The sequence below is a fragment of the Pinus tabuliformis genome, chromosome 5_1, assembly GCF_031772625.1.
Source record: "Pinus tabuliformis cultivar Carrire ecotype Pingquan chromosome 5_1, CPIR1, whole genome shotgun sequence".
Classification (NCBI taxonomy): domain Eukaryota; kingdom Viridiplantae; phylum Streptophyta; class Pinopsida; order Pinales; family Pinaceae; genus Pinus; species Pinus tabuliformis.
Window position 1 is genome coordinate 67,287,099 of NC_142305.1, and position 26,814 is coordinate 67,313,912.

Below are 26,814 nucleotides of genomic sequence, written 5' to 3' on the forward strand. Positions count from 1 at the left end.
TTGGACCATTCTAAATCAGTTTTATATTAATTCACATTAATATTTTATTTTTCCTAAGTTTAGACGTAGGAACTCCATTAAAAATATTAATTATTTTAATATCTCCCAAACTGGTTAGATTCTGCCCAAACCATTTTTGGGTCTTGGAGATCTCATGTGCTTTAGCCTCTCGACCAATTTTCGTGGCTAGAGAACATACGATGCTACCCCAAATCAACATTTAGGAAGATTGGAGACTTTCTTCCTTGGCTTCGCCATTTGTGTTCTAATGATCAACCTTGAAGCTGTTGGGCTTTGAGTGAAGGTACTGGCTCTGATTCCAATTGTTGGAAATATTGAGAGGGGGGGTGAATCAATCTTTCTTTTCAATTGTTACTTTTACCAGTTAGATCACTTATATTTAGAACACAAAATGAACAATAGGAATAAATGTTTTTACTAATATAATCTTTACAATGAATCAAGTACAATTTATATAGGGCTCCAACCTTAGATGAAGACACCAATCTTCAATCTCCCAGGCTCCAACTTGTTGCCAAGCACCAACTTGGACTTTAGTGAGGCTCTGACCTCTAGAGCTTCGACCCTATCTTATCTAAGGCACCAACCTTGAGTTTAGGAGCACCAACTCCAAGGACACCAATCCTATAGCTTTGCTTTGTCAAGATATGTTTGATTATACTTCATGGCTCTCAATGCTTTCTTCAACAAGCCTTGTCAATCTTCAGCTATCCCTTCACTTAGTTTCCACATCACATCATCAATGACAACCTCGATCTCTTAGAAGGTGTCACCATTGCTCTTCATGTTACCCAAAACAAAGATCTCCAAAGTTACTTCATGAGGGCATCAGCGAGCCATCATGTCTCCAATAGTATCTCCAAGACCAGCTTCAAGTCTCCTTTAAGATGTCTTCAATAGGCAGCCCAAGTTCTGTAACCTTCTCTAGGCCTCTTCAAGAAATCTCCAAGGGAGTCTTCAACAATGATCAAATGTTTCTTTTAGAATAGTTCTTCACTGCTCCAAGATTTGTTGGTCTTATTTCTTCTTCAAAGTCTGCTCAGAGGTGTCTATAGATTTACTTCGAAAAACTCCTTCAACACTGCTTCTATACACCTTCAAAACAGGATTTCAAATGTTTTCTTCAAATGCTGATCAGAGGTATAATGATCTTCCATAGTTCTTCAAACTTCAGATCCTAGGCACCACAGTTCTGGGCTATGAGATACTAAGATAAGGTCTGAGTTTTATCATTCGTGATGATACAAAAAGTATATGTCCAATTTTTACACAGATTGTTGCCTTAGAGTTGAACTTCTCCAATAGGTGGTTGTCACACACAGGAGCAGATCCGAGCCTCTTCAATTGAACCTCCATGTAGACTGTAATCTGTAGTCCGAGCTCATAATGGAGGCTAACTCCTAGTTACCATAGGTCTGTGGTATAACTTAGCCTTTCCAACAAGGATCCGAGCTCTAAATGAGCTTCTACAGGTGGCTTAACAGAAGTATGCCCAAAACAAAAGATTTGTCCACAGCTCTGCAAAAAGTGCTACAACAAATCGAAGAAATGACTCCACAGGTCCGACAATTTTTGTCCACAGGAGACTGAGATTACAGGTCTGTTAGGGCCGAATTTCTCCACAGTAAAAGGTTCAAATTGCAGGTATAGGAGGTCAAGGTTGCAGGCCGAAATGTCAGGGAAGTTGCAGTCGAAATGTCAGGGAAGTTGCAAGCCGAAATTTCAGGTAAGTTGCAGGCCGAGGTGCAGGCCTAGTTGCAGAAATTGCAGGTCTGAAATTACAGCGACTGAAACTTCACCCACAGATCCAAAGTTCCTTCACAAATTTGTTGTCCAGAATAATGATCCAAATATGCTTCAGAACCAAAACCTTTCTCACTGTGCTTCACCGATTTTTTTTGACAAAAACAGAGGTCTAACCTCTTATGTATATACCTATTCATCCTCACAACGAACAGTCACATCCTCTTGGGCAGGCCGACATGAATTGTCTTAACATAGGTCGGCTCAATGGGCAGAATTACTAACTTAATTTCAAAAATTATTTTTTCCCAAACTGCTTGGAATTTCGAGATGCGTAATAGCTCGTTGGAAAGGCAAAATTATGCTCTTTAAGATGGTGTAGTTCTCATGGAAGAATTCTGCGTCTAAGGTAGCAAAAGGTATTTTTTAATGTGACTGATCTTTATGAGTGCAGAAATATAGGACAACAACATTCTTTCATAGATGGGCTTCTTCTTCATGGATGATTCCTTCATTAATTGTCTTCACAATTCATGTCCTTGTCTTCTTCAATGTAGGGCCACCATCATTATGCCCTTGATCATGTCCTTCTCTTCATGTCATTATGTTTTTGCCCTATTCATGTTCTTCTTCAACATAGGGTCATCATCATAGTCCAGTCTTTCAATGCAAGATAAGTCATCATAGTCCAGGCATGGAGGGTAGTCTTCCAATTATTAGTCATCATCATGGTCCATATTAGAGGTAGAACATGTCATCATGTGGTGTCATCATCATGTATATTTTCTAGACCTTCATCAAGTGCACCGATATGGTAATCCTTCATTATGATCAACAAGGTACAAGATTGTTACTTCATTTGTCTTGATATCTTAACAAGGGCTATAGTCATCCTCTGGCATCTTCAAGAGTATTTGCCATCTCGGTCACTGCCATATTGACGATCAACTATTGACATCAATGACAACCTAGATTAACAAAGTCCTGCTCTAGACATAAACTGTCGCGCTGCATGCTTCTGCCCACAGGTATTTGGGCATATCCTGATCATACAACATTGCCATAGCTGCTTCCATAATAGTCCTGTTTTTTTTTTTTTTTTTTTTTTCTTCTGCTACCCCATTCTGCTTCAGATTGTAGGGAGTTGTCCACTCTCTTCTGATGCCTTCTTTAGCACAAAAATCGGTGAAGTCCTTGTCAAAATACTCTCCACCATTGTCTGAGCGCAACACTTTTATCTTCTTTCCTGTCAGATTCTCCATTAGAGCCTTGAACTCTTTGAATCGACCAAAAACCTCATCCTTGGCTTTCAAAAAGTAGATCCAAGTCTTCCTAGAATGGTCATCGATGAAGGTTACGAAGTATTCAACACCACTAAGAGCTTTTGTGGACATCAGTCCGTAGATGTCTGAGTGTATCAATCCTAGCACACTCTTAGCCCTATTGTTACTTCTGGAAAACATTGCTTTGGCATACTTGCCTAGAGCACACCCTTTGCATACATCATCTCGTTCGGTACTTAGTTCTGGAACTCCTGATACTGTTTTCCTGAGAATTCTAAGAGCCCCATGGTGTAAGTTTCCCATCCTCCTGTGCAATAGTTCATTCAAATCTTGTCTGCATTATGCCTATCAGTGCCATTGGTGATTCGATTTGTAATTTGTACAACTTGTTACTTACAATTCCAATCTGGGCCTTCCTTTTCCAACTCGGGTGTTTCACATATACTTTCTCCAATGAAGAAAATGTCATAGACCTTGTTTTGAAGTTGACATACGGAGAGTAAGTTCACCCCCAATCCTGGCACATGCAGCACATTGGTTGCTCGAAGCCGCTCTCCTGCTTCGATTTGAAAGACTACAGTACCTCTTCCTACAGGGGTACACTTTGCCTTATTTCCCATGGTGATTTGAAAATTCATTCTTTCTTCCTGATAATCTGAAAAACATTCTCAAATTCCTGTCATATGCCAAGAAGCTCCATTGCCTATATACCAAAGCTCAGAAGAGGCAGAGCTTGCTAGGCAAGTGACTTCTTCTTCCAATCTAAAAGCTAACATAGAATAATTGTGATCCATGTTCCTTGTGGATTCTTCTGGAAATTTGCACGAGTCCCTTTAAGTTGGTGCCTCTACATCATGCTCTTGACCCATAGTCGATTTTTGTCTCCTGTTGCCGGATCTCTGCCCTAATACCATGTTAAAATTTCTAAACTGAAATTCTACTGCAGCAACTAATTTATTTCACCTAATTATTTTTCACAATAAGTTATTTATGAAATCCCTTCAGCAAATATTAAAATAAATTCTACTGCAGTTATCACACAATTACACAGAGAAAATACATGCACAAGAACCAATCACATCAACACAGTGGTTTTTGGACAATTGTCCCCGGAAAAACCCAATACAGGAAAACCAGTGCAGCAGATGAGGGTTTTATTAATCTTCAGCAGCAATCGCTTTTATAAGGAATGATTTTACAAAGAAACTGAAAGAAAACACATGAGACTTTCCCTTTGAGACTTTCTAACACTTTGGAGACCCTTATCCCACTGCTGCATCACCTCTACGTCACTCTGCGTGGCACTAAGTGGCTCTGCGTCCCTTTGCATCAGCCTGCATGAAGGCTACATCTCTCCTCTGGATTGCGTCTCTCTCTGCATTATCTCTCACTGTGCCTGCGTCACCTCCTCCTCAGTGACTGCCTGCTGCTGATGCCGTCCTCTTCCTCCACCCTGCAACTCTCCCTCTGAAATCGATCTCCTTCTCTTGAGAATCGATTTTCCTTGAGATACTGAATATTTGCTGGTGTCTCCAAATGATCCTCAAATCTTCTCTCATACTTTTCCAGTTGATGAATCAACGATCGAGATTAAGTCTCTAATCAACGGCTAAGATTAAAACAAACTTGATCCTCGTCTCTTAGAAGCTTCTCACCCTTATCTTTATTAATACCCATTAATATTTTTATTTTCCTAAGTTTAGACTTAGGAACCCATTAAAAATATTAATTATTTTAATAACGTCTCATCCAGGTGGAATTTCTCAAAACGAATTCTGGGTCTTGGAGATCTCATGTGCCTTAACCTCTCCTCCAAAGTTCAAGGCTAGAGCACATCCAATGCTACCAAAAATCATCAATATCCAAATTCTCCCATAGCTAATTTGCATATGCACGTCCCTAACTTTACTGGAAATCCATGGTTAGCAGCAGATTTCTTGCAATCTTTTATAAATTATGTAATTGATACTAACCTTGTTTTTTAACATGACTTAATGGAAAGTGTTTGCATGGTCAATGCAAGGGTATGAAGCCTGAAAATGGTACTACAGCTTTGAGATCAAAGAGATAAAATCATTCACTCAATGAAAATTTTTCAAAGGCAATGGATCTATAGTTACAAAGAGGTTGACGATATTTATGTCTTTGTTGATATGCAAAGAAGAATGCAAGAAAGGATTAATGACCTAACTACAAAATTTGATAAGCATCCTTCCAACAACCTCCTTATGAAAATACAATGGAAAGAAAATGCAGCTAGATTCTTGTGGGACTATGTTAGAACGTGATATGGTCAATTTTGTATGCAAAGCTTGTTGATAATCATTGTGAAGATGTTCATCCTTCGCAAGATCCCATGACTTTATTAGCACAACAGATGAAGGTATTACAAATGACCATAACTCAAACTCAGATTACCATGACTCAAAATCAAACCATAATGCAACAAAGGCTCTTAGAGTTGGAAAAAATTATGCATGTGAAGAAGAGAATCTTCGCGCAGATGTTCATCCTTCGCCACCCTCCAATGGGCCAAAAAACAATGATGGATGGATGGCCTATTAAAATGGTCAAAGAAATGCATGAGGAAAAATGAAAAGATGATCTTATTGGAAAAGGAAATCAAGAGACTGTGGGTATCCATCTTAAAATTGAAGAAGTCAGGAAAGAAAGGAAGACAACCACATTTGGAGCCATGTCAGGATAAGGTATGGATTTTGTAACCCACCAAAATGTCGGAAACCTCATAAGAGAAATTTGTTCTCTTTCTTTGGACAACCAACCAGCCACCAACCCTATATTTGCTCAATACATGATATGTGCCATGATCCTCCACTATTTGCACTGGTCAAACACCTCTCACCATCTAGCATTCCTCTTGAAGGAAGGTGATTCATAATTCAGTAGGTACTTTAAACATCTTGCAACCATATGCTTTTACTTAATATTTTGGGCATTCTAACATGGATAAAGGGATGATCTGGATGATTGATCAATCTTGATTGTTAACTTTTTCTCTCACTTCACCAAGGAGGTTAGTTTTTTCTTTAACCCTAGTCCATTGGTACCTCTTCTAAGGCTTTAGGGTTATAGGAGGGGCACTACTTGGGAGACTTGGATTGAAATAGCATGTCCATGATTATTTCATACTTACCACTTTCCATCATTCCCTAAATTTCATCTCCATTCTTCGTGCTTGTGGTTATTGGTTCATTGGGATTGGCACTCTCTTATCCTCATCCTTGACTCTGGGCCGGAAACTTTGTCGTGGACATTGATGCAGCTAAAAGAACATTAAAAGCATAAAATGGCCACAACCAAAGAAAAAGAAAGTTAAATGAAAAAGATGTTTGGAACATCAATTAGTGCATGGGCAAAAGCCTAGCATGAGTTCTACCCCCCTCATTAGCCATCAACCAGTTCTTTGAACACTTGATGCTCTATCACATAATAAAGGAACTCTTGCATGTCCCAACCCTGATGAGCGATAAATTGACTCATTATTAAGGGCTATATAAATGCTAAATCATTAAAAGAAAACTTGGGCTCCTAAGCTATGCTCTTATTCAAAGCTCAAAAAGAAGTAAATGGTGTTGGATGAATTTGTCATTGATGTCAAAGGATGAATGGGCCATTGATACGATGCACTTGTTTGACGATATGTATGCACAAGTTAGTAAATTTGGGTGTAAGACCACTCTAGCATCAGCACAGGGACCGATGCCAAATGATCAGGGTGATACTCAGTGAGGAGTATTGTTAGAGCACAATCCTCGCTAAGAGGGAGTGTTGATTTGGGGTAGCATCGGATGTGCTCTAGCCATGAAAATTGGTGGAGAGGCTAAGGCACATGAGATCTCCAATACCCAGAAAGGATTTGGGCAGATTCTAAACAGTTTGGGAGATATTAGAATAATTAATATTTTTAATGGAGTCCTTAAGTCTAAACTTAGGGAAATTAAAATATTAATGTGAATTAATATAAAATTGTGTTAGAATGGTCCAAAAGTCATGGATCAAGTCAGATCTAATCTTAGCGGTTGATAAGGGACTTAATCTCAGTCGTTGATCTGTCAACGAGAAAAGTATAAGAGGAGTCTTGAGGGTCACTTGGAGAACACACCAAGAGATCAAGATTTCGACTTTCTGGGCTGGGTTTGTTGAAAAAGTTGAGAGAGCGATCCGGAGTTGCAGCTGAGGGGCAGTGAATACATAAGCAAAGAGGTAGAGATAGTGCTGGGAGGATCAACGCAACAGCCGGGAAAGCTGACGCAGAGGGCAAAAGCCGGAATTGCCGGGAACAACGGGAACTGCTAGGAACTGCCGGGAATTGCTAGGAACTGTCGGAACTGTCGGGAATTGCGGAAACTTCTGGGAAAGCTAACGCAAAGGACAGAAGCCGGAACTGCTGGGAACAACCGAAACTGTCAGGAACAACCGGAACTGCCGGGAATTGCCGAAACTGCCGAGAAAGCTGATGCAGAGGGTAGAAGCCGGAACTGTCGGGAACATCCGGAATTGCTGAGAACTGTCGGGAAAGCTGATGCAAAGGGCAGAAGCTGGAACTGCCGAGAAAGCTGACGTAGAGGGCAGAAGAGGCTGACACAGTCCCTAGAGGCTGACGCTATGGTTTTTCGTGGGGCAGATTGGAGCTGAGGAGCTGTCGGAGTGTTTATCCAGGGTTTCAGCCGGAGCATCTGTCTCCGAAGGAGAGGTACTACTGCTGCGATTTTTCTCTGTAGGGTGAGCCGGATTTGGCACCCAAATTGTATTCTGAAACTGCTTAATAAATCAAACCCTTAGATAGTTGCATCATTTTCCCGCATTGGGTTTTTCCGGGGACATTAGTCCAAAAATAACGACGTCATTTGTGTGCTTGTTTCTGTTTCCTTCCGCTGATTATTTGTAATGTGTTGAGCATGTACTTGTGTTTATTTTCAGTATTTACATGGTAAACAACTTGTTAATTAATCAGAACAAGTAGGAAGAAATAAAACAAAAAGTACATAGAGGGTTTCTAACTGTTAGACTTAGAAACTTCAACATAAATTCCTTGGAATATGATGGACAAAGGGAGAGCCCCTTGTTCTCCAAGTAGTAGACATGTGGTGCTCTCAGTGGATCTGATGGCACATCAACATCAATGACCCATGGGTCTCCATATAAATCAGAGATGCTTTGTAATGGTCCAAGTGGTGGAGCGAATGCTCCATGACATCGTACAAGTATTGGGACATCTGCCAAGAGTGTGGGGCTCCTGTGGGGGCCCGCTGGGCATAATGTACCAATCATGTCACCATCGTCCTAAAAGTGGGTCCCTAGTAGTCTTTGAACATCCATGAAGATCTGTGGAGTGTTGTCTGCTGCCATGGACGCCCATGGCTCTCTATGCAAACCCTACATTGCTAATGTGGACCTCTGGTGGTCAGGATCCCATATAGGGAAGCCAAACCCAAATGGAAACCACCTGCAATCCTGCATAAGATCCAATCCATCCCCTAGGTTTCCAATACAATCAGTCATCATAATAATAGGTAAAAGAGCTTACAAAGCATCGATGATTAAGTGGCCACTTCATAGTGGCATGCCCTTCCGTAGTAGGCTTTGGCATGTGCTAGTGTCTCCAAACTCCAAAGGGGGTTAGCCAAGTACCTTATTACGTGGTTTCAGCCCTTAGAGGGGATAGTATGTCCAAGGTACATCCTTCTAATGGGGGTGGCAAGTGACAAATAGGTGAGATGGAATAGGGAATGAGAGAGGCAACCCTGGGACACATAATGGGGCATAGGGGTAGGTAGATAAGGAGAAGCCCACACCTGGGTATGTAATGTATAGGAGGGAGCAGTCGTGGTACAGGAGCTGCCCCTTGATTTTTAAACCCTTATTTATATGTTTTTTGCCTTTTATGAATTTTCTTTAATTAACTGCTTGGGGCTCAAAGGACAAGAGCATGATGTGTATAATATAGCAGTGATTACCCCCTTTGAGGTAGGACAGTTCATTGCCCTCTAAGGGTTGAGACAATCATGGGTTCTTGAATGATAGAGGAGGCTCATCTAGGGTTTATGGAACCAGGGTGATGGCCATGGATGGGGTAGAGCTCATGTGTCGGCTTTTGCCCATCTGCTAATTATTTTTGTCCCGACCATCTTTTGCATTTTGTAGTACAATTTCCTGTTAAATGTGGCCAATTATGCTGTTTCTTCTTTTTTTAGTTGCTTCAACCTCCAGGGCATCATTCTAGGCATGACCCAAGGTGGGGACAAGGGGATAGGGAGGCTAACCCTATGTGGACCCAGAATGGGAACGTGGACCTGGGTGGGAGAAATGATGAACGGGGTATAATGAGTGGAAATCAGTAATATGTGCAGGTAAAGGAGCAGGACCATGGATCCAAAGTCGGGGTTCCCCAAGTAGTACCACCCTAGAACCAAATGGTCAATAAAGGAGATCCCATGGGACTAAGATCCAAGGGTAACAACCAAAAGAGATCAAGGAGACAAGAATACAAACTAAGCCCACTCTTTCCGCCAAATCCCCCCATCAATCCATACCCAGAAGTATCCATGATAAGTAAACCCAATGCTCAATTATCAAATGACAAGACATACCTTTAGATTTGGGAGGCCCACCTTCAAACATACGATCAATACAAGTGGGTGAAGGACCACATGGTTGGCTCAGGTGGCAAAGAAATGGCACAACGAGCTAGTAGGAGGCATCAAGGGGTTGTTGGCTGCCGACTGAGGCTCATCATGGAGAAAAATTGCTCCTGGGGGATATCACCCACAAAGTGGTGGGTAACAGTACCTAGAGTGGCTGAAAGCTTGAGTCCATCTTAGCCCTGTTGACCACTTCGTGTCAACTACCCTATAGCAGTACACTTTTTTGACAAAGATATTCCATCATGTTTGAGCACTCAGATCATCCAGGGTTCATCATCATCAGTAGCTAGTTTGTCAAAGTTGTAAACCCATTCTGCAAGTTTGTAATGTAAATGATCTTAGTATGACCATAAATGTATGTAACCTAGATAACCCTATCATTTTGGTGACAATTTCCAACCTAAGAGGTTTTTCGTCTCACTGATTCATCTGTGTTTCTAAACATAGATGATTACCAAAGCTTTTCCCTCCAGCCTCACCCGAACATCAAGATCTTAGGTGAGTCCTAGTGTTCTAATCTAGTCTTCTGTAAAAGTGATTTGAGAATAATTTTAGCTAATTGGCTAAATTATTTTGTTACAAATCACTTGGTCTACTAGATCATATTGAGTCGCAGAATTAGGTCAATGATTGAGGGTCTATAACGAATGGGTTTCCCCCTTTCATGGTTGAAATATAATTATCTTATGTAAATAATATTTTAACACCATAGTTAAAATATTAGAGGATTGGATAAAATTATTAATCCCCTCATGTGTCAATTAATTAAATTTTCTGACAAAAAATTTTAAAATCCTAAGCCACAAATTTAATTAATTAGAGTCAAAATTAAAATCCCAAAGAAAATTAATTCTCCAAAAGGAAAAATTCGTGGGTCTTAGAGAAATTAATTTTTGGAGGCCCCTCACCAAGGGAATATTGAAGATTTCAAGAAAATTGGACCCTTGGGCCTTGGTGGTTAAGTCAAAGTCAATTTTTTGAGGAAATTAGCTCAAAATAATTAATTTTGAGCTAATTAAAAATGAATTAAAAGAGAAATTCGAAAATTCCTCAAAAATAAAAAATAAAATAAAAATTCGACAATGGAGATTAAAAGATAATCATATATTTATCAAGAGTCGAGATTACTTTGACGGGGATCAAGCCAACTAGTCGTTTGGAGACTTTATTTATAAATTAAAAGTCATTTGCTTTTCAAATGATCCGATCTATGAATCATGTACTAGCTCTCGAAGCTCTCTTGTAATTTTTTTGGAATAATAATAACACAAAAGTCTTTGGGGTTTTCATTAATGGTGGTGTTTCTCTCCTACTTCTTATGGTAATACTGTTCCTAATGTTTTGCTGAATAATATTTTAGAAGTTGTTGATCATTAGTCTTCGTGGAATAACTTATTGCACAGGTATCTTGCATAGGTTATTGGATCTAAGGTAGCATTTTAATTCAATTGAATTAGCAAGTATCTCTAATTCTTGAGGATTATATTGTTATTTTATGTCTTAATCTGACAGCGTGATCTTGAGAGTGCAGGAATTTTTAATCCCCAAAATCTTGGGCATGAGGGGAAATTCTCAATGGAACCAACCAACTCCCAAGACATAAGAACTGAAGAGCCTTCCTAATTGAACCCCAAGATTTATCTAACGAAAATTTTCTGGCAGGGTTTCTTGGCTAGTGCCTCATTTAAACTCATTTATCTTTTATATACTGTGCTAAGAAGAGCTTGATTCTACTAACCTGAGAGTGGAGTTGGACTCATACTCAGATCTAGTAGATCTATATTCTACTTGTGTAGATCTAAAATCATTTTGGTAAAACAATTTTAAGTTTTGGGGTTTGGGAATTTATTTTTCAAATTTTGTACATATTGGGTTTTGGGTATTTTATTTTTTTACTTGTGCAGGTAGAAATTTGAGTTTATTTGAGGAAATTTTTGGGCTTTGAGATAGATCTAGGCCCTAGAGGGCAAGGTCTAGTCTAAAATTTTGTTCGCAGAGCCAAATAATACAAGACTATTTAGTGAAAAACGAAGATCGGAAGTTGACAAAAAAAGAAAATTGTGAGAATGGGCAAAAGATTTGAGCCCTTGAGGCCTAACGCTGCCCCTTAATACCCCTGCCATGGCCTTCTGTTCACCTCTTTTCCCTCTGCTGCTGCCATCCTAACCCTCGGCTGCCTCCCTATTTCCCTGCAGCATCTTCCTAACCCTCATGACATATCTTCTTCAGACTTGATGTGGCCTAAAAGACCTCCACTCCTGTCTGTCGTGGCTTTCTAGCCACCTGTCAGCCCTCAAAATCCCTCCCGCTCCTCTCGGCCTTCTCCTCCCTGCTCCATTAACCCTTCCGTAGCTCCTATCTCCCTCTCGGCCCTTTTCTTTTCCTTGCCGCTGCTCCCTTAATCCTATCGCTGCCCTCATCACCCTTTCTTGCTGCCTGTAGCAGCTTTCAAGGCCTAACACAGACCTGCGTTTACATTTGGCCTTCTCTCCTCCCTTGACGCTCCCTCCATACCTTAACGCTGACCTTCAAACATTCCTCTCTCGACCTCTGTGATAAATTCTGTGACTTTTAAAAGCCTCAACGTACCCATCTTAACTCATTAGATCAGTCATTAAAGGACTGCCTGCCCTTGAGTTTTGCTTTTCCATTCTTGACTGTCACAATATCTAAAATTAAGCTAAACAGTGCTTAATAACACCATAAGAACAGACTTAATTAGAAGCCTGAAAGCACTCATAGCAAATCCCATAATCATTGCAAGCTTAATGGTAGGTGTTTTGGCTTTTATATTTTGCTAAGTTAGTTGATTGATTTGGTTATTATTGGGCTAATTTTCACTGATGAGTAAGTTACAGTGATCTGATTTCTTCCTAAAAATTCTGAGGTCCGATTTACAATATCAAATTTTTTCCTTGCATTTGATAGCTGGTTGGGAAGTAAGAAATAGATTGATACATCTTATCAGTAGCTACAGAAAATTTGTTGACAGTGAGCTCACTTTCTTACTAAGAGAAGTTTTTCCTTAGAAATCTGATGCAAGTCTGAACAATTATTGAGTATTGTCTTGAATGCACTAGTAGCACTGTTGGTAACTTCACTCTTGCTCTTAATTACTATATCTGTGGAAAAATTTTTGAAATCTGATATATGGTGCTTCAGCATCAAGTTTGGTTGTTGTGTATGCCTGTAGCATCTACAGCAGAATTATTTTTTCAGTTTGGTATAATCTTGCGTAACTATAACATCTGGGTAGCCAATTTTTTGCAACAGCAATTTGCTCTTGAGGTCTGGCTTAATTATCGCGTGACAAATCCATTAATTAGATTGGGTGCTCTAAGAAGTCTTGAGGATAGTCTTGTTACTATTTCCTCCTCTGCTTTACTAACTCATCCTTACATCTTATCATCATCCCACTTCCAGTTACATCATCTATTTATCCCTTTTTCACATTGCACCTACTGGAAATTAAAGCTGTGAGCTCAATCTCCTAAATTGCAGCTCAATTGGTTGTAAGTTTAATTGTCGTGTTGTGCATCAAATCATCTCTTTGTTGTTTGGAGCTTGATTACAAATCGCATGAGATTGAAACTGTTGCAATTATCAAGCTAACTGTCCTAAGCAGCACGTATATCTTGTAACTTGATAGATCTATCCATTGAGTAAGTTTTAATTTATCTTGGGCATTGTAATCAAAGTCACTGGTCTCTCGAAATCTTGGTGTGTGAGAAGGTTATAATATCTTAATACATTGCTCATTAATCTCACTAGCAAACTTATTATAATCAAGATGATCAGATAGTCTAAGTGCATCTCCTAGAACTTGTTGCTTCTACGAGTTTTCCCTTCCATCTACCTTTAGGGACTACCCCCTTTAGCTTACCTAGGAGAGAGCTAGAACGGAGTGACTAGGGATCGAAGTGATAGCCCCTACTCTGAGCATTGTGCCTTAAGTGTACACTTTGGACGACAACAAGTCCCACCTGGATAGATTACCCTAGTCAGGTATCTAGTCCGCAACACTGAGTGTGCTAGAACTCTTCGTAGTTCATTTCATTTTGAGATATTCCATGTAACTTCATATGTATGTAATTATGAATACCTCCCTAGTTAAGAGGGAGTGTTGAAGAATGTAACTAGTGGCGATCTTCATAATTGTACTTGAATCATGATGTAATATATTTGTCAAAAGATATTTTTATTATTATTTAAATTGACTTATTAAAGCATGGGTTTCATGCTTGGGTCAATAGTCAATAGGTCAAAGCACCCATTGAGTGCACTAGGATTATTTTATTGAGTCAAAATTATAGTCATGATGTAAAAGACCCTTCATGGGCACCTTTAGTCAAAGAAGAAAATTATTTATATGTAAAAAGAGACTCCACCAAGTCAGCCCCTCTTCTACATGTCGGCCTATCTCTCCTACAAGTCGGCCTCCAAGAAGCCTCATTCTACTATATATACTCAAGGGATTCGACCTATTGAGACACTTCACGCGTATATTCGATCTGCAGTTTTAACTTGAAGAAAAATAATGTGAAGATATAGGAAAGGAGAGTAAAATCAAACGAAGAAGCAAGAATAAGTCTGTCAAATTATGAAACCGAAATCTTGATGTTGCACATGTGATCATGAAGCAGATTATAGGGGCCGAGATGGAGAAATTAAGTTGCAGTAGTTGCAGTGAAGAAGAAGACAAGAATATGTGTTAAGGGCTGGCTTGGTTGATGGAGTGAGTCTATGTCTTTGGTCAAAGGTCAGGTATGTCTCATCTTGAATTGAATCTACTGTAGGAAGAGTTTGTGACTGGGTTTTCCCCTTATAGGGGTTTTTCCTTAGCTGAGCACCTATATCTTGTGTTCTTTTGTGTTTTTGGCAATTATCTTGATGATAATAATAACAATAAATAAGAAGAAGAAATAATTAATCACAAGAAATTGTCAAGTAATGGAGAAATCAAATTAGATAAGAAGCCCTAATAATGCTGCCCTAGATTTCTCAACACATTGTTCCACAAGTGAGATAATTGTAGACATATTCACCAAAGCACCTGGAACAAAAAAGTTTGAAAAGCTGAAAAAGATGCTTGGACTTACAAACACTCCTTTGGATAAAGTGGGGCATGTTAGATACCTAATCCTAGGGATTGGTGACCCCAGATGCGGGTGATTAAATGTTCGAAGGACATTCGGGCGGCGTTTCATGTGGGCATCTGTCAGCTCGCATACGCCACGAGTAAGTTCACTTGGGAAGGGGAACGGGCCTGCATAACCACATTATTGCGGCCATTATGGTGTTCATCTACCGTCATTATCGCCGCGTCTTGCTGCTCCTTAAACGCTCATCGCATTCCAGCTCCAATGCATTCCGCCGTCGAGGTTTCACCTGCAGTTCTGGGCATTTCTCTGCATCCCGTTGCAGGGGTTCACAGCACTGTTAGTGTGCAGAGATTGTATGGTTATTGGGAGGTTCTGCAATTACCCAGCGCACAGCAAGCCAACATGCAGCGCGAAAGAGTCAGGCTACTGAGCAGAAGGGGGGGCTCTGGTGGTCGAGCTGTCTCGCAGCGCTCCTCCGACACTCTGGAACCTGAATGGTGAAGTCCTCCGTCAACGAGGAGTGGCAGAGGAAGGGGTCGCGGTAGATTAGGAGAGGTGGTAAGTGAGCTTGCCGCTCACCAGACAGCGCGGTATCGCTTCCCTTGCTCGTTCAACAACACCATTTTTATTATTTCTGTCTCTATTGAAAAGCTTGAAGACAACAGCAATTTGGGCGCGGCCCAAGCTGTTGAACCTGTGGAGCAGAGAATTGCAAACCCGGAGGAGCGCCTGCGCTCAGTCTCGGAGGATGCTTCGTCGCCAATTCTGGCAAACCCCACTGGCCCAGGTGTGTCCGTGCGTGGCGATCCCACCGGCTCGATTGCTCCTCATTCGGACTCAGAGGACCTTCTTCGGTACGGGTGTCTGGTTGTTGAGGAGCCCTATACCACAGATGATGACTAGCCTAGCTTATTCTAGTTTTGTTGCTATGTTTTGGCTCCGGTTCTTGCAAGTTAATGTGTTGTTTCTACATATATCAGCTGTTTTTGTCTGTCTCTGGGCAGGGTCTGTCCATGTTTCTGTCAGTCTCAGGGTGTTGTCTGTCAAAATGTACTGGTCTGATCACTATGGAAAAGTGTAATGTGTCGGAGAACTGCACTGATCTTATGTGTTTTTGTAAAATGCCATCATCAGGCTGAACTCTCAAGGCCATTGCCTCGCTGTAACTTTTTGTATCCATAATAGAATTAGTCTTATTGAGAAAAAAAAATCCTAGGGATTGGTGTCATATAAATATTGTAAATATTGTGATTGAGAAATGTGAATAGTCATAGGTGAATAGGAACAATTATCAGACCTATGAAACCAAAGGTCATATCAATGTATTTATATATGGCTCATGTTAATAAAAAATTTGATGTGTGATGTTATTCAATGGCATGCCTGTCAATTAGCTCATTGTAGATCTACTATCTCCTTATGATGGTAACACCACCAATATCTAGAAATGAAGATTCTTTAGTAGCTTCACATTTATATACATTTTCCAATCCAACTTGGTCCTCTTTTACATAGGCTCTTTGATTTCTTAATCTTATTTCTTGTATGCATTTTGGAATTTCCTTTTAATCGATCCTTTTACTTCTGAAACCAAACAACAATAAGACTCAATAGACTTTTGTTTGTTATATAAAAAGAGAGCAATATCATTCAAGGATTCCTACAATAGAAAGCTATATTAAAGTTTAAACAATGATATGCTGATATTGTTCACAAATAGATGATAGTTGAAATAAAATTATAAATTATTTGATAAAGGTGTATATTTTTGCAGTTTACAATGAAGATGGAATAGTTGTTTCTAAAATTTTTGACAATATAGAGGGAGAATAAAATACATACGCCCATCTTGGATCTGGAGAACCACAGTCTGCACAAATTTGATTGTCGGGTTGGGCTAGCAAGTCTTTCAATCTTTTCATTGATCCTACCACAATAAAATAGAACTAGTTAAAGAGATTGAATGAAAATTATTCTATCCAAACACAAAAATATATGTTCACCATTTAAATCATTTAAAAAGCAAAAAAATCCAAGAAATGAAACTATTTAAATAATACATTTCTTGACTAACTTCATGTAAATGTATGTTCATGATTAGAATTTTCTCATTATGTAAGTTTGTTCTATATCTATCTATCTCAGACATCCCACCCCTGAAACGTTCCAACAACATTCTATCTCAAGTAGATACTCTACCATCTATTATCCCTTGTTGCCTCCCAAAAACTCACTTACATGTAGAAGTTGCAAGCACAAAGTGAAAACACAAAGGAAATTTAGAAGGGTTGCCGATTGTCACCTTAGTAACTCCCTCTCTCACTTTAGGTTGCCTCTTCTCCAACAAAAAGAAGGTATCCCTAAGTAGGATTGCTAACACTATGACAAGGAGGCTCAAGTTGACGTGAAGAGATAGCTTATCAAAACATTGCTTTTGTAATATAGTAAAAATAATGGGATGATGGAGGACAAGGGACTAGTGCTTATCCAAAATTGCCCAAATGGAGTCATGGGGCTACTCTAAGAGAGCAATTTGTAAACAATTAAGATAAATAGAACTCTGCCACAATAAGCCTAAATGTGCTGTTAAATGATGAAGAAATACACTTAGAGAGGCTCTAAAGGTGCCACATTAAAACCATGCTATGACGGTGTGTCCTACAATGAAGTATTAGACTAGCAAAAACGATTTGATGGAAGCAAGCTAATACATTCATTAATAGAACAACAAAGGGAAAAAAGAGAGAAAAGTCCTTGTCACCACTAGTGGATGACCCCCATAGGAGAAATTTTCTCCTAGATTTGTCTTCAACCGACAACAAGCGACCCCTTGCAACCACCAGATAGCTCAATGTGCCACCATTCTCCACCACCTAAGCCAACTATTATGTGTCCTCGCCTATCTGTTATGATTGTATGTTTGAAGGTGGGCCTTCCAACCCTGAAGGTATGGCTTTCATTATGGAATTGGGTATATTTGTTTGCTTTTCTTGGACACATTTGGACATGGATTAGTGGGGGGATTCGGTGGAAAGAATGGGCTTGGTTTGTACTCTTGTTCCCTTGTCCCAACTTGGTGGTTAATCTTGTATCCTAGTCCCGTGGGATCTCCTCTATTGGCTACTAGCTTTAGGAATGGCACTACATGGGAAACCCTGATTTTGGCTGCGTGGTCCCACTACCCATCACCATATATCTCACTACCTTCTGCTCATTATAACCCCTTTTCACATTTTTCCCATCTGGGTCCACATAAAAACATTGGGTCTGTTACCCACCACCTGTGGGTAGTATCCATAGGAGAAATTTTTTCTCCTAGATGGTCCTCAGTCGGCAGCCCCTTGCAGCCACCAGATAGCTCGATGTGCCACTATCTCTGCCACCTGAGCTAGCCATATGCTCCCTCGCCCATCTGTTATGATTGTATGTTTGAAGGTGGGCCTTCCAACCCCGAAGGTATGGCTTTTCATTGTGTAGTTGGGTATTTTTGTTTACTTATCATGGACACTTTTGGGCATGGATTGGTGGGGGGATTCGACAGAAAGAGTGGGCTTGATTTGTACTTGTCTCCTCTGTCCAATTTTATGGCTAGCCATGTATCCTAGTCCCGTGGGATCTCTTTTATTGGCTATTAGCTTTAGAGGAGGCACTACATGGGAAACCCTAATTTTGGTTGCGTAGTGCTTCCTAGCACCACATACATCACCCCCCTTCACTCATTATAACCTCATTCACCATATTTCCCATGGGTCCACATTTGTCCATTGGGTCCACAAGGAGTTAGCTTCCCCCTCCCCTTGCCCACACCTTGGGTCGGGCCTAGAACGATGCCCTGGAGGTTGATGCAACTAAAAGAATAAGAAAAAGCATAATTTGGCCACTCTCAACAGGAAATGTACCATAAAATGCAAAAGATGGTTGGGACATACACATTTAGCATGTGGGCAAAAGCCAAACATGAGCTCTACCCCTATCATTATGGCCATCACCTTGGTTCCTAGGGTCCCTCATATTGACCCTTTTCATCATTAAGGAACCCATGATTGTCCCAACCCCTAGTGGGTGATGAACTGCCCCACCTTAAAGGGGCTATCCACTGCTATATCTTACACATCATGCTCTCACCCCCTCAGGCCCCAAGCAATTATAAAAGAAGAGTAAATAAAAGGAAAAAGGCACATGAAGAAGGGTGGAAAAACAAAGGTCGAAGTAACTCATGTACCACGATTGCTCCCTCCTACATTCATAAACCCAAGTGTGGGCCTCCCTTATTATGGTTACCCTTGTACTGTGGCATGTGGCTTGGAGCCCTCCTTTGATGCCCCATTCTATTCCACCATTATATCACATACCACCTGCCATTTGACAGATGTACCATAGACATGTCACCCCCTTAGAGGTTGAAAACACCTAATATGGTCCTTAGTTAACCTTCTTCTTGAACTTGGAGATACCTGTATGTTCTAAAGCCCACTATGGAAGGGCATGCCACCATGAAGTGTCCACTTGGTTCCATGATTTGTAAGCCCATTTACTCAATTGCACTAATGTTTCGTTGTACTGGAAGGTGAGGGGGCACATTGGATCTTATACAAGATTGCAAGTGGCTCTTCCTCTGGGATTAGTCTCCCTACAAGGGGTCCAAGCCCTCCAAAGGGTCATGTTGGCATTTGTAGGGTGACCATTGAGAGCCACGAGTCTCCAACATAGCAGAGAGAAAATTGCCACTTCATGGGATCCTTCAATTCCACCTATTGCTTGCTCGTGTTCCACCTTTTGGACGATGATGATGCGTCAGGACCATTGTTCTAAAAAATGGCCGAGTCGACTCTGAGTCAGACCGAGCCAATTCCTAGCCGGGTCAGCTCGGTGGCTGAAACGGAATGGCTGGCCGAGTTGTTACTCGGTCGACTCGGTAACAACTCGGCCGGCTCAATAATGACTCAACCGGCTCGGCTCTTTGACAAAAATCCTGAAGCACATTTTTCAAAAGTTGTTCCACCTCCTAAATGTCAATGGTTGGGTTGTTGTTTATTGCATATTTATAGCCCTGAAGTAATCTATCACTGTGAGAAAGTTTTGAAAATTACAAGGCCGAAGTATGGTTATCCTAGTGGCAAGAATTAGAAAAATGAAACAATGCATTGAGCCATACAATGTTTTTAAAAAGGAAAACATTCTGGCAATGGACTAATAAATACATATTTACCTCTGATTGTTCTGGAGCTTGACCAGAATTAAATCAAGAGTTTTGAGACTTCATTAGGGGCAAGGAATTGGTATTGTTGTTGTTGTAGTCTAGTGATTGTCCTTAGGCTGACGCAGAAAAGAATCCTGGCATTGGTGGCTAAGTATGAACTTTGTATTGGACAGTGCACTGGGTGCCATTTTGATATAATGGATATATTCATGAGTCTACTTTGATCATATGTTGTCTTCTCTCTATATTCTAAAGCTTTGTGTTTCGAAACATGAATGAAAATCTTTAAAATTATGTTTTTTATAAATAAAAAAAATATTTAGTGTATTTTTTACAACAACCGAGTCCATGAAATCAACCAACCGAGTCGATACCAAGTCGGAGTCTGAGCCGACCCTCGGCCATTTCCGAGTCGGAGTCGGAGTCGACCTTTGGCCGTTTCCAAGTCGGAGTCGGAGTTTTAAAACATTGGCCTGGACCACCTTTCCTAGCAGGCTCCACTCTTGCACCACACACTTGGCTGCTGATCCAGGGCCCAAATGAGGATGTGTCTTACTGCAGGAAATAATGGGAGGGCTTGCACCATTCCTCTGTGTTGAAGAATGTAACTAGGTTCGGTCTTCATAAATTGTACTTGAGTCAAAATGTAATATTTGTTAAAAGAAAAGCAAAATGAATTTTATTATTAAATTAAATTGACTTGTTAAAGCATGGGTTTCATGCTTGGGTCAATTGTCATAGGTCAAGCCTCCATTGTAGGCTTTAGGATTATTTATGTGGATCAAATTCAATTTGTTTATTGGTCCAAGACTCCTCCAACAAGTCTCCTTCAAGACAGCTTCAAATAGATCATCATCTATCAAGTCTCCTTCAAGATAGCTTCAAATAGATCATCATCTAGTCGGCTACATTCAAGTGAAATCATGTCAACCTCACCAAAAATGGAGTCACAATTGTTCAATCTATCACGTCGGCTTATTTCAAGAAGGAACAACTATATATACAAGCCTATACCTCGCTCCACAGCTCAATTAACAAGCTCGCATAAATATCAGAAGAAAGGTTCGATGGAATAATGAAGAATAGGCTTGGATCATCTCAGAAATAATTTCGGATGTCACAGAATTGGTAAATGTGGATTGATGTCACAATACTACCACAGTTTTGGTGCTACCATATCACAGAATTTCGGTGCAAATAATTGTCTCAGAATTTCGGGTGCAGATCATTGTTTCAGAATTTCGGTGCAAATCAGTGAGAAGGGTTCGGTGTCACCTCAGTAAGGAGGTCTTGGTGCTCTCACTATAAGGTCTCAGTGCTACTATAGTGATAATCTCTCAGTGGCATTATAGTGACAAGGTCTTGATGAAATTACAATAAGGAAGTCTTGGTGCAACAAAGTGACAAGAAATCGGAGCTAACACGGTGACATGGATCATGGTATGCAAACACAGTGAAGGGAGGATGACTTGATGGAGGTAGTCCCGAGTCTAAGTTGTAAGGGTCTTGGTCATCTCATCTTGAATCTACTGAAGGAAGAATTTTGACTGGGTTGTCCCCTAGAGAGGGGTTTTGCCATGGCAGCGTTCCTACATCTTGTGTTCTCTTTTATTTGTTGCTTGGCATTAGTCTTGATGATAAGAAAAGATAATTCAAAAGAAGTAATAATAATAATGAAAAACATCACAAGATAATGTCATAATAAGAGAAATCGTTCAACGACCACTCCTTGGATTTTTCAACATGGAACCAAAGCTATGGCCATGATCAAAGGCAGCTTGAACATCACTTGGGTGCATTTGTATTGAAAACCAGTTGGGTACATTTGTTGAGTATTGAAGATCAAGTCAAAAAGGATTCAAAGGCATCTTGTAGGACTAATTTCAAAAGGTCCAAATCATAATAAGTGTAATATTCCTAATTAGCCATGGCTAATTGGAATATTCGATTTTGCTCAATTTTGCCTTCTATAGCTATTTATAAATAAAAAGGTGAGGACAGGGGGACATATTCACTTCATGAATAAAGACACTCCCTAGTAGCACAACATTGTAACTTAAAAGGTGAGCCAAGGGGGGCCAAAGAACCACGTAAACGAGGGGCCCACGTAAACACTTGGAGTAACTGTGCAGATGGTGAGAAACACGTGGCAAGAGGAAAGCTACGTTGGAGGAGGTGAGCCTTGGGATTGAGAGAGGCCAACGCTATAAAGGAGAGAGGAGCCTCCTCATTTTGGCATTCGATTATGTGCATTTGAGCTAGTCACTTCGACTTAGAGCACGCTGGCTATTTAGCTAGTCTGCAGCACTGTTTAGTGCATTGAGTGTCTCCGTTCGGAGATCTCACCCTTAGCCCCAGGGGACTTCGAGTGCCTGCTCGGGCAAGGTATTTCCATCAGTATTTTTGCAGTAGTTTCATCAGCATTTTCGTAGGAGGATTGAGCATCTTGGATGACTGCGCAGTCTTGAGAGGGATGACGCAGTTCTTTCTAGCAAGAGTTCTGGATTGAGATTTTGCAGGGGGATTTGTGCTGGGAGGTTGAGCAAGGGATCAGCCCTTGCATATTGGAGGATTTTGGCTGAGTTTTAGGCAGATTTGTGGTGGATTTATTTCAATAGCAGCGCAGAGCCTTGAGGGATTGCGTGGGTCCTCAAGGGGGTGATTTTCGGGGGTTGGCCATTTCAGAAAAGCTTTTTGGGTTTTTCTAGGTTTCTTGAGCAAAATCCAATTCCAGAGTTTTAGCATTTTTTGAGGGGAACAGCCCCAAATCCTCATTTGATTTCCAGCAGCAGCAACAATGTGGCAGTTCTCCAGCAGCTTGGACGCAGTTCAGAGAGAGGCCATTCCTTTGCTATTTTGAGTGTATTTCTTCACTTGCCTTGTGCAAGTCGAGGTGCCATTTTTCTGATCACCTCCTGTACTCATTCTATTACTCAGTATAATAAAATGGCTTAGCATTTCTCTCTGCATTTCTTGAGTATCTACTTATATCTCATGCTTATATTATTATACGTTACACCACTGTTATTTTTATCATTTTGAGCTTCTCGGTTATTATATCATTCATACGTATTTGGTTGGAGTTTACTGGGGTTTGGGGAATATTTCTGAAACGGGATATTACAGTGGTATCAGAGCATAGATCTGGCTCAGCCTGTGGAGCTAGCAATCTATGACACCGGGAGAAAAGCCTACATTTGTTACAGAGGTAGGAGATACAGAGACACTGGGCGTAAGTTGGAGAACACTTACGAAGAGGGAGACTGTGTTCCGGTGGTGGACGCAGAACAGGAGGAGCCTGTGGTGGACGCAGAACAGGAGGACCCTGTGGTGGACGCAGAACAGAAGGAGCCTGTGGTGGATGCAAAGCAGGAGGATCCGATGGCAGATGAGGACAGAAAGAGATTTGCAGACATGCGCCTCAAATCAATACAGGATCTGTTGAGGCAGATTAAGGTGATGGAGCAGAGATTCACGGCAGTAGAGGCTAGATAGCGCGAGAGCCCACAGGTTTTCCAGATTGGTGACGGATCGAGTGCATCCCACCATTTGCCAGAGCAGCGTGATACTACTCAACAGGTGGCCTCACATGCCCCTACACGCTTTACCATGCCCACTTTCTTAGGAGCAGACACAGGGGCAAGAGCCCAGCAGGAGGCAGAGCCCGGTCATATGGGCGATTATTTTGCAGAATACCAGGCCTATGGGTAGGAGTTCAGGGTGGCTCTCTCATTCAGAGACTTTGTTCAGCTCCAGCGGCATAGTAGACCCCGTGACCATCACAGAGGGTATCGGCATTATCATGATGGTGACACCCACCGTGCAGCTAGTAGATTCCACTTGCTACGTTTGATGGTTCATCAAACAGTTCGGCAAAGTCTTGGGTGGAGAAGCTGGACATTTACTTCCAACTTAACCAGATGTCGGAGACGGAGGCCATCAAGGTGGCGACATTACATTTGGATGGTGAGGCCCAGGATTGGTGGTTCCATGGGATGGTTACACTCGGACACTCCACAGTGACGACATATGTCGAGTTCACCAGGAGATTGATGGAGAGGTTTGACAGGAGGGATCCGGAACAACACTTTGTGGAGCTGACGAGGTTCAAACAGACTGGGAGCCCAGAGACCTACATTTAAGATTTCTTGAGGGTTTCAGTGATGGTGCCAAATCTATCCGCAACACGGAGGATGTACATGTATGTTGAGGCGTTAGCAAAGCCACTTCGGGTTCTATTCAAATCCGCTAGACCAACCACCCTTCAAGATGATATTAGCAGGACCCAGGACTTACAGGATCTCTTACCCAAGACCCAAACACCTTACCCCCAACGACAGGCTTTTCAGCTTAAGGAGAAGGATGTGAGGATTCTACCTCCGAAGGGGAATCCAGGACGAGTACAGATTGATGATGATGCCAGGAGGGAGTTGAAGAAGAAGCGGTTGTGCTTCACCTGTCAGGAGCCGTGGACACCGAGACATAGATGTGCTGCTGGAAAAGCACATTTTATTGAGGTCTTCTCCGAGAGCAGCGGGGAAGAGGATGAGGAGGATGATGTGGAGGCAGGAGGTAGTCATGCCGCATAGGATCGTTTGCCACCTCCACCACCACCAGCGGGTGGTGCAGCTTTTGCACCTACCGGAGGGACCCTTGAAGCATTGCGAGTTCCCAAGTATTTGATGCTGCGCGTACGGGGGACAGTACGTGGCCAACGGGTATCAGTTTTGGTTGACAGTGGGGCAACCCATAACTTCATCGATGCACAGATAGTTGGGCGGAGAGGTATACAGACAGAGAGCTACGATGGCTTTTCAGTTTTGGTCCCAGGAGATCAGACCATGGTGTGTGCTTGTTATGTTCCAAAGTTATCAGTGACGATGGGCACCTACACACTGACTGACCACTTTTTCGTGGTCGATATTCCAGACACCAACATGATATTGGGTGTTCAGTGGCTTATCACTCTAGGGAAGGTCACGATAGATTGGAAGACCCTAGAGATAGAGTGGGATGATGAGAACACAGGGAGGCATGAGAAGATACGGGGACAGCACACATATTTGCCTCAGACTGTTTCGACTCATCGAATGGAGGCAGTCTTCTGGAAGGGAGACATAGAGTGGGCAGTGGAGATGTGTGCATCAGAGGGAGGGATTACAGGGCAAACAGTGCACCCAGATATACAGTGCATCCTCGACTGGTATGCCATAGTATTTGGGGAGATTCTGCCAGGACAGCCACCGAATCAAGGGTTTGAGCACACCATTGAGCTTGAGCAGGGCATATAGGCATTGATTACTACCCCCTATAGGCATCCCAAGGCCTATCAGGATGAGATTGAGCGGGCCATTCAAGAGTTCCTGGCTCTTGGGAACATTCGGCAGAGCACAAGTCCTTTTGCTTCTTCCGTGGTGTTGGTGAAGAAGAAGGACGACACATTGAGGATGTGCATTGACTACAGGGCCTTGAACAAGAAGACCCTGAAGAATAGGTACCCCATACCCAGGATCGATGAGTTGAGAGGAGCCTAGTTCTTCTCAAAGATTGATTTGAGATCTGGGTACCATCAGATTCGCGTGAGGGAACAGGACATTCCCAAGACCGCCTTCAGGTGTCACTATGGGCACTTTGAGTTTTTGGTGATGCCCTTCGGGCTAACCAATGCCCTAGCTACATTCCAATCTTGCATGAATCACATCTTCCGCAGTCACTTGAGGAAGTTTGTGTTGGTATTCTTTGATGATATACTCATTTACAGCACGACTTGGGAGGAGCATCTCCAGCACATTGAGACAATGTTGCGCATCTTGGAGGAGCATCTGTTCTATGCCAAGCTCTCCAAGTGTGAGTTTGGGTTGACGGAGATGTTGTACTTGGGACACAACATAGTGGTGGACGGAGTGAGAGTCCATGAGGAGAAGATTAGGGCCATCAAAGATTGGGCGGAGCCGAGGAACGTGACGGAACTTCGGGGATTCATTGGTATTTGTACTTACTACCGGAAGTTCGTCAAGAGTTTCTCACAGATTGCTGCACCCCTGACGGATTTGACGAGGAAGGGGCATTCAGTTGGTCGAATACAACGCAGCAAGCCTTTGACAGGCTCAAGGAGGTGATGAGCAGCTGCCCAATACTTGTATTTCCAAATTTTTCACAGCCATTTGTTTTGGAGTGTGATGCATTGGGAGAGGGGATCGGTGCAGTATTGATGCAGGGAGGTCACCCTATAGCCTTTGAGAGCCGGAAGCTCCTTCTGCACGAGAGGTTGTATTCTATATACAACAAGGAGATGCTAGCCATCATGCATGCATTAGCCAAGTTCTGGCAGTATCTAGTGGGTAACAGGTTCAGGGCGAGGACTGATCACAACAGCCTCAGGTTCTTTTTGGAGCAGAAGCAGCTACAGGAGAGGCAGCAGAAGTGGATCAGTAAGATCCAAGCATATGACTTTGACATTGAGTATGTCAAGGGTAAGAACAATGTGGTAGCGGATGCCCTTTCACGTAGACCAGCCACGTTGTCTCTTATGAGCTTGGACGCAGACTGGGGAGCTCGACTCTTAGTAGAGTACTCCAAGGATAGATTTGCATGTGAGGTTCTGGATGGGTAGGGGGCGGATGATAGGTACAGTGTGGTCGATGAGATCATCTACTACAGGGACCGGATCTTCTTGACTGAGAGATCTCAGCTCAAGAAGAAGATACTTCAGGCATCACATGATTCACCATTGGCAGGCCATCAAGGGTTTACCAAAACCTACAGGGCCATTAGAGAGAGGTTCTCATGGAAAGGCCTCA

The 26,814-nt window shown here is 41.8% G+C and overlaps 1 protein-coding gene across 4 annotated transcripts in view; it reads right to left on the reverse strand.

Moving 5' to 3' along the window:
- LOC149163480 (ADP-ribosylation factor GTPase-activating protein AGD12-like) overlaps positions 1-26,814 on the reverse strand; it is a 210,658-nt gene that overhangs the window by 110,123 nt on the left and 73,721 nt on the right. For all 4 annotated transcript variants that reach the window (XM_089431744.1, XM_089431745.1, XM_089431746.1 and 1 more), the window contains one exon: positions 16,657-16,741. In XM_089431744.1, coding sequence (XP_089287870.1) covers positions 16,657-16,741 — 85 coding nt within the window. The remainder of the gene's footprint in view (positions 1-16,656; positions 16,742-26,814) is intronic.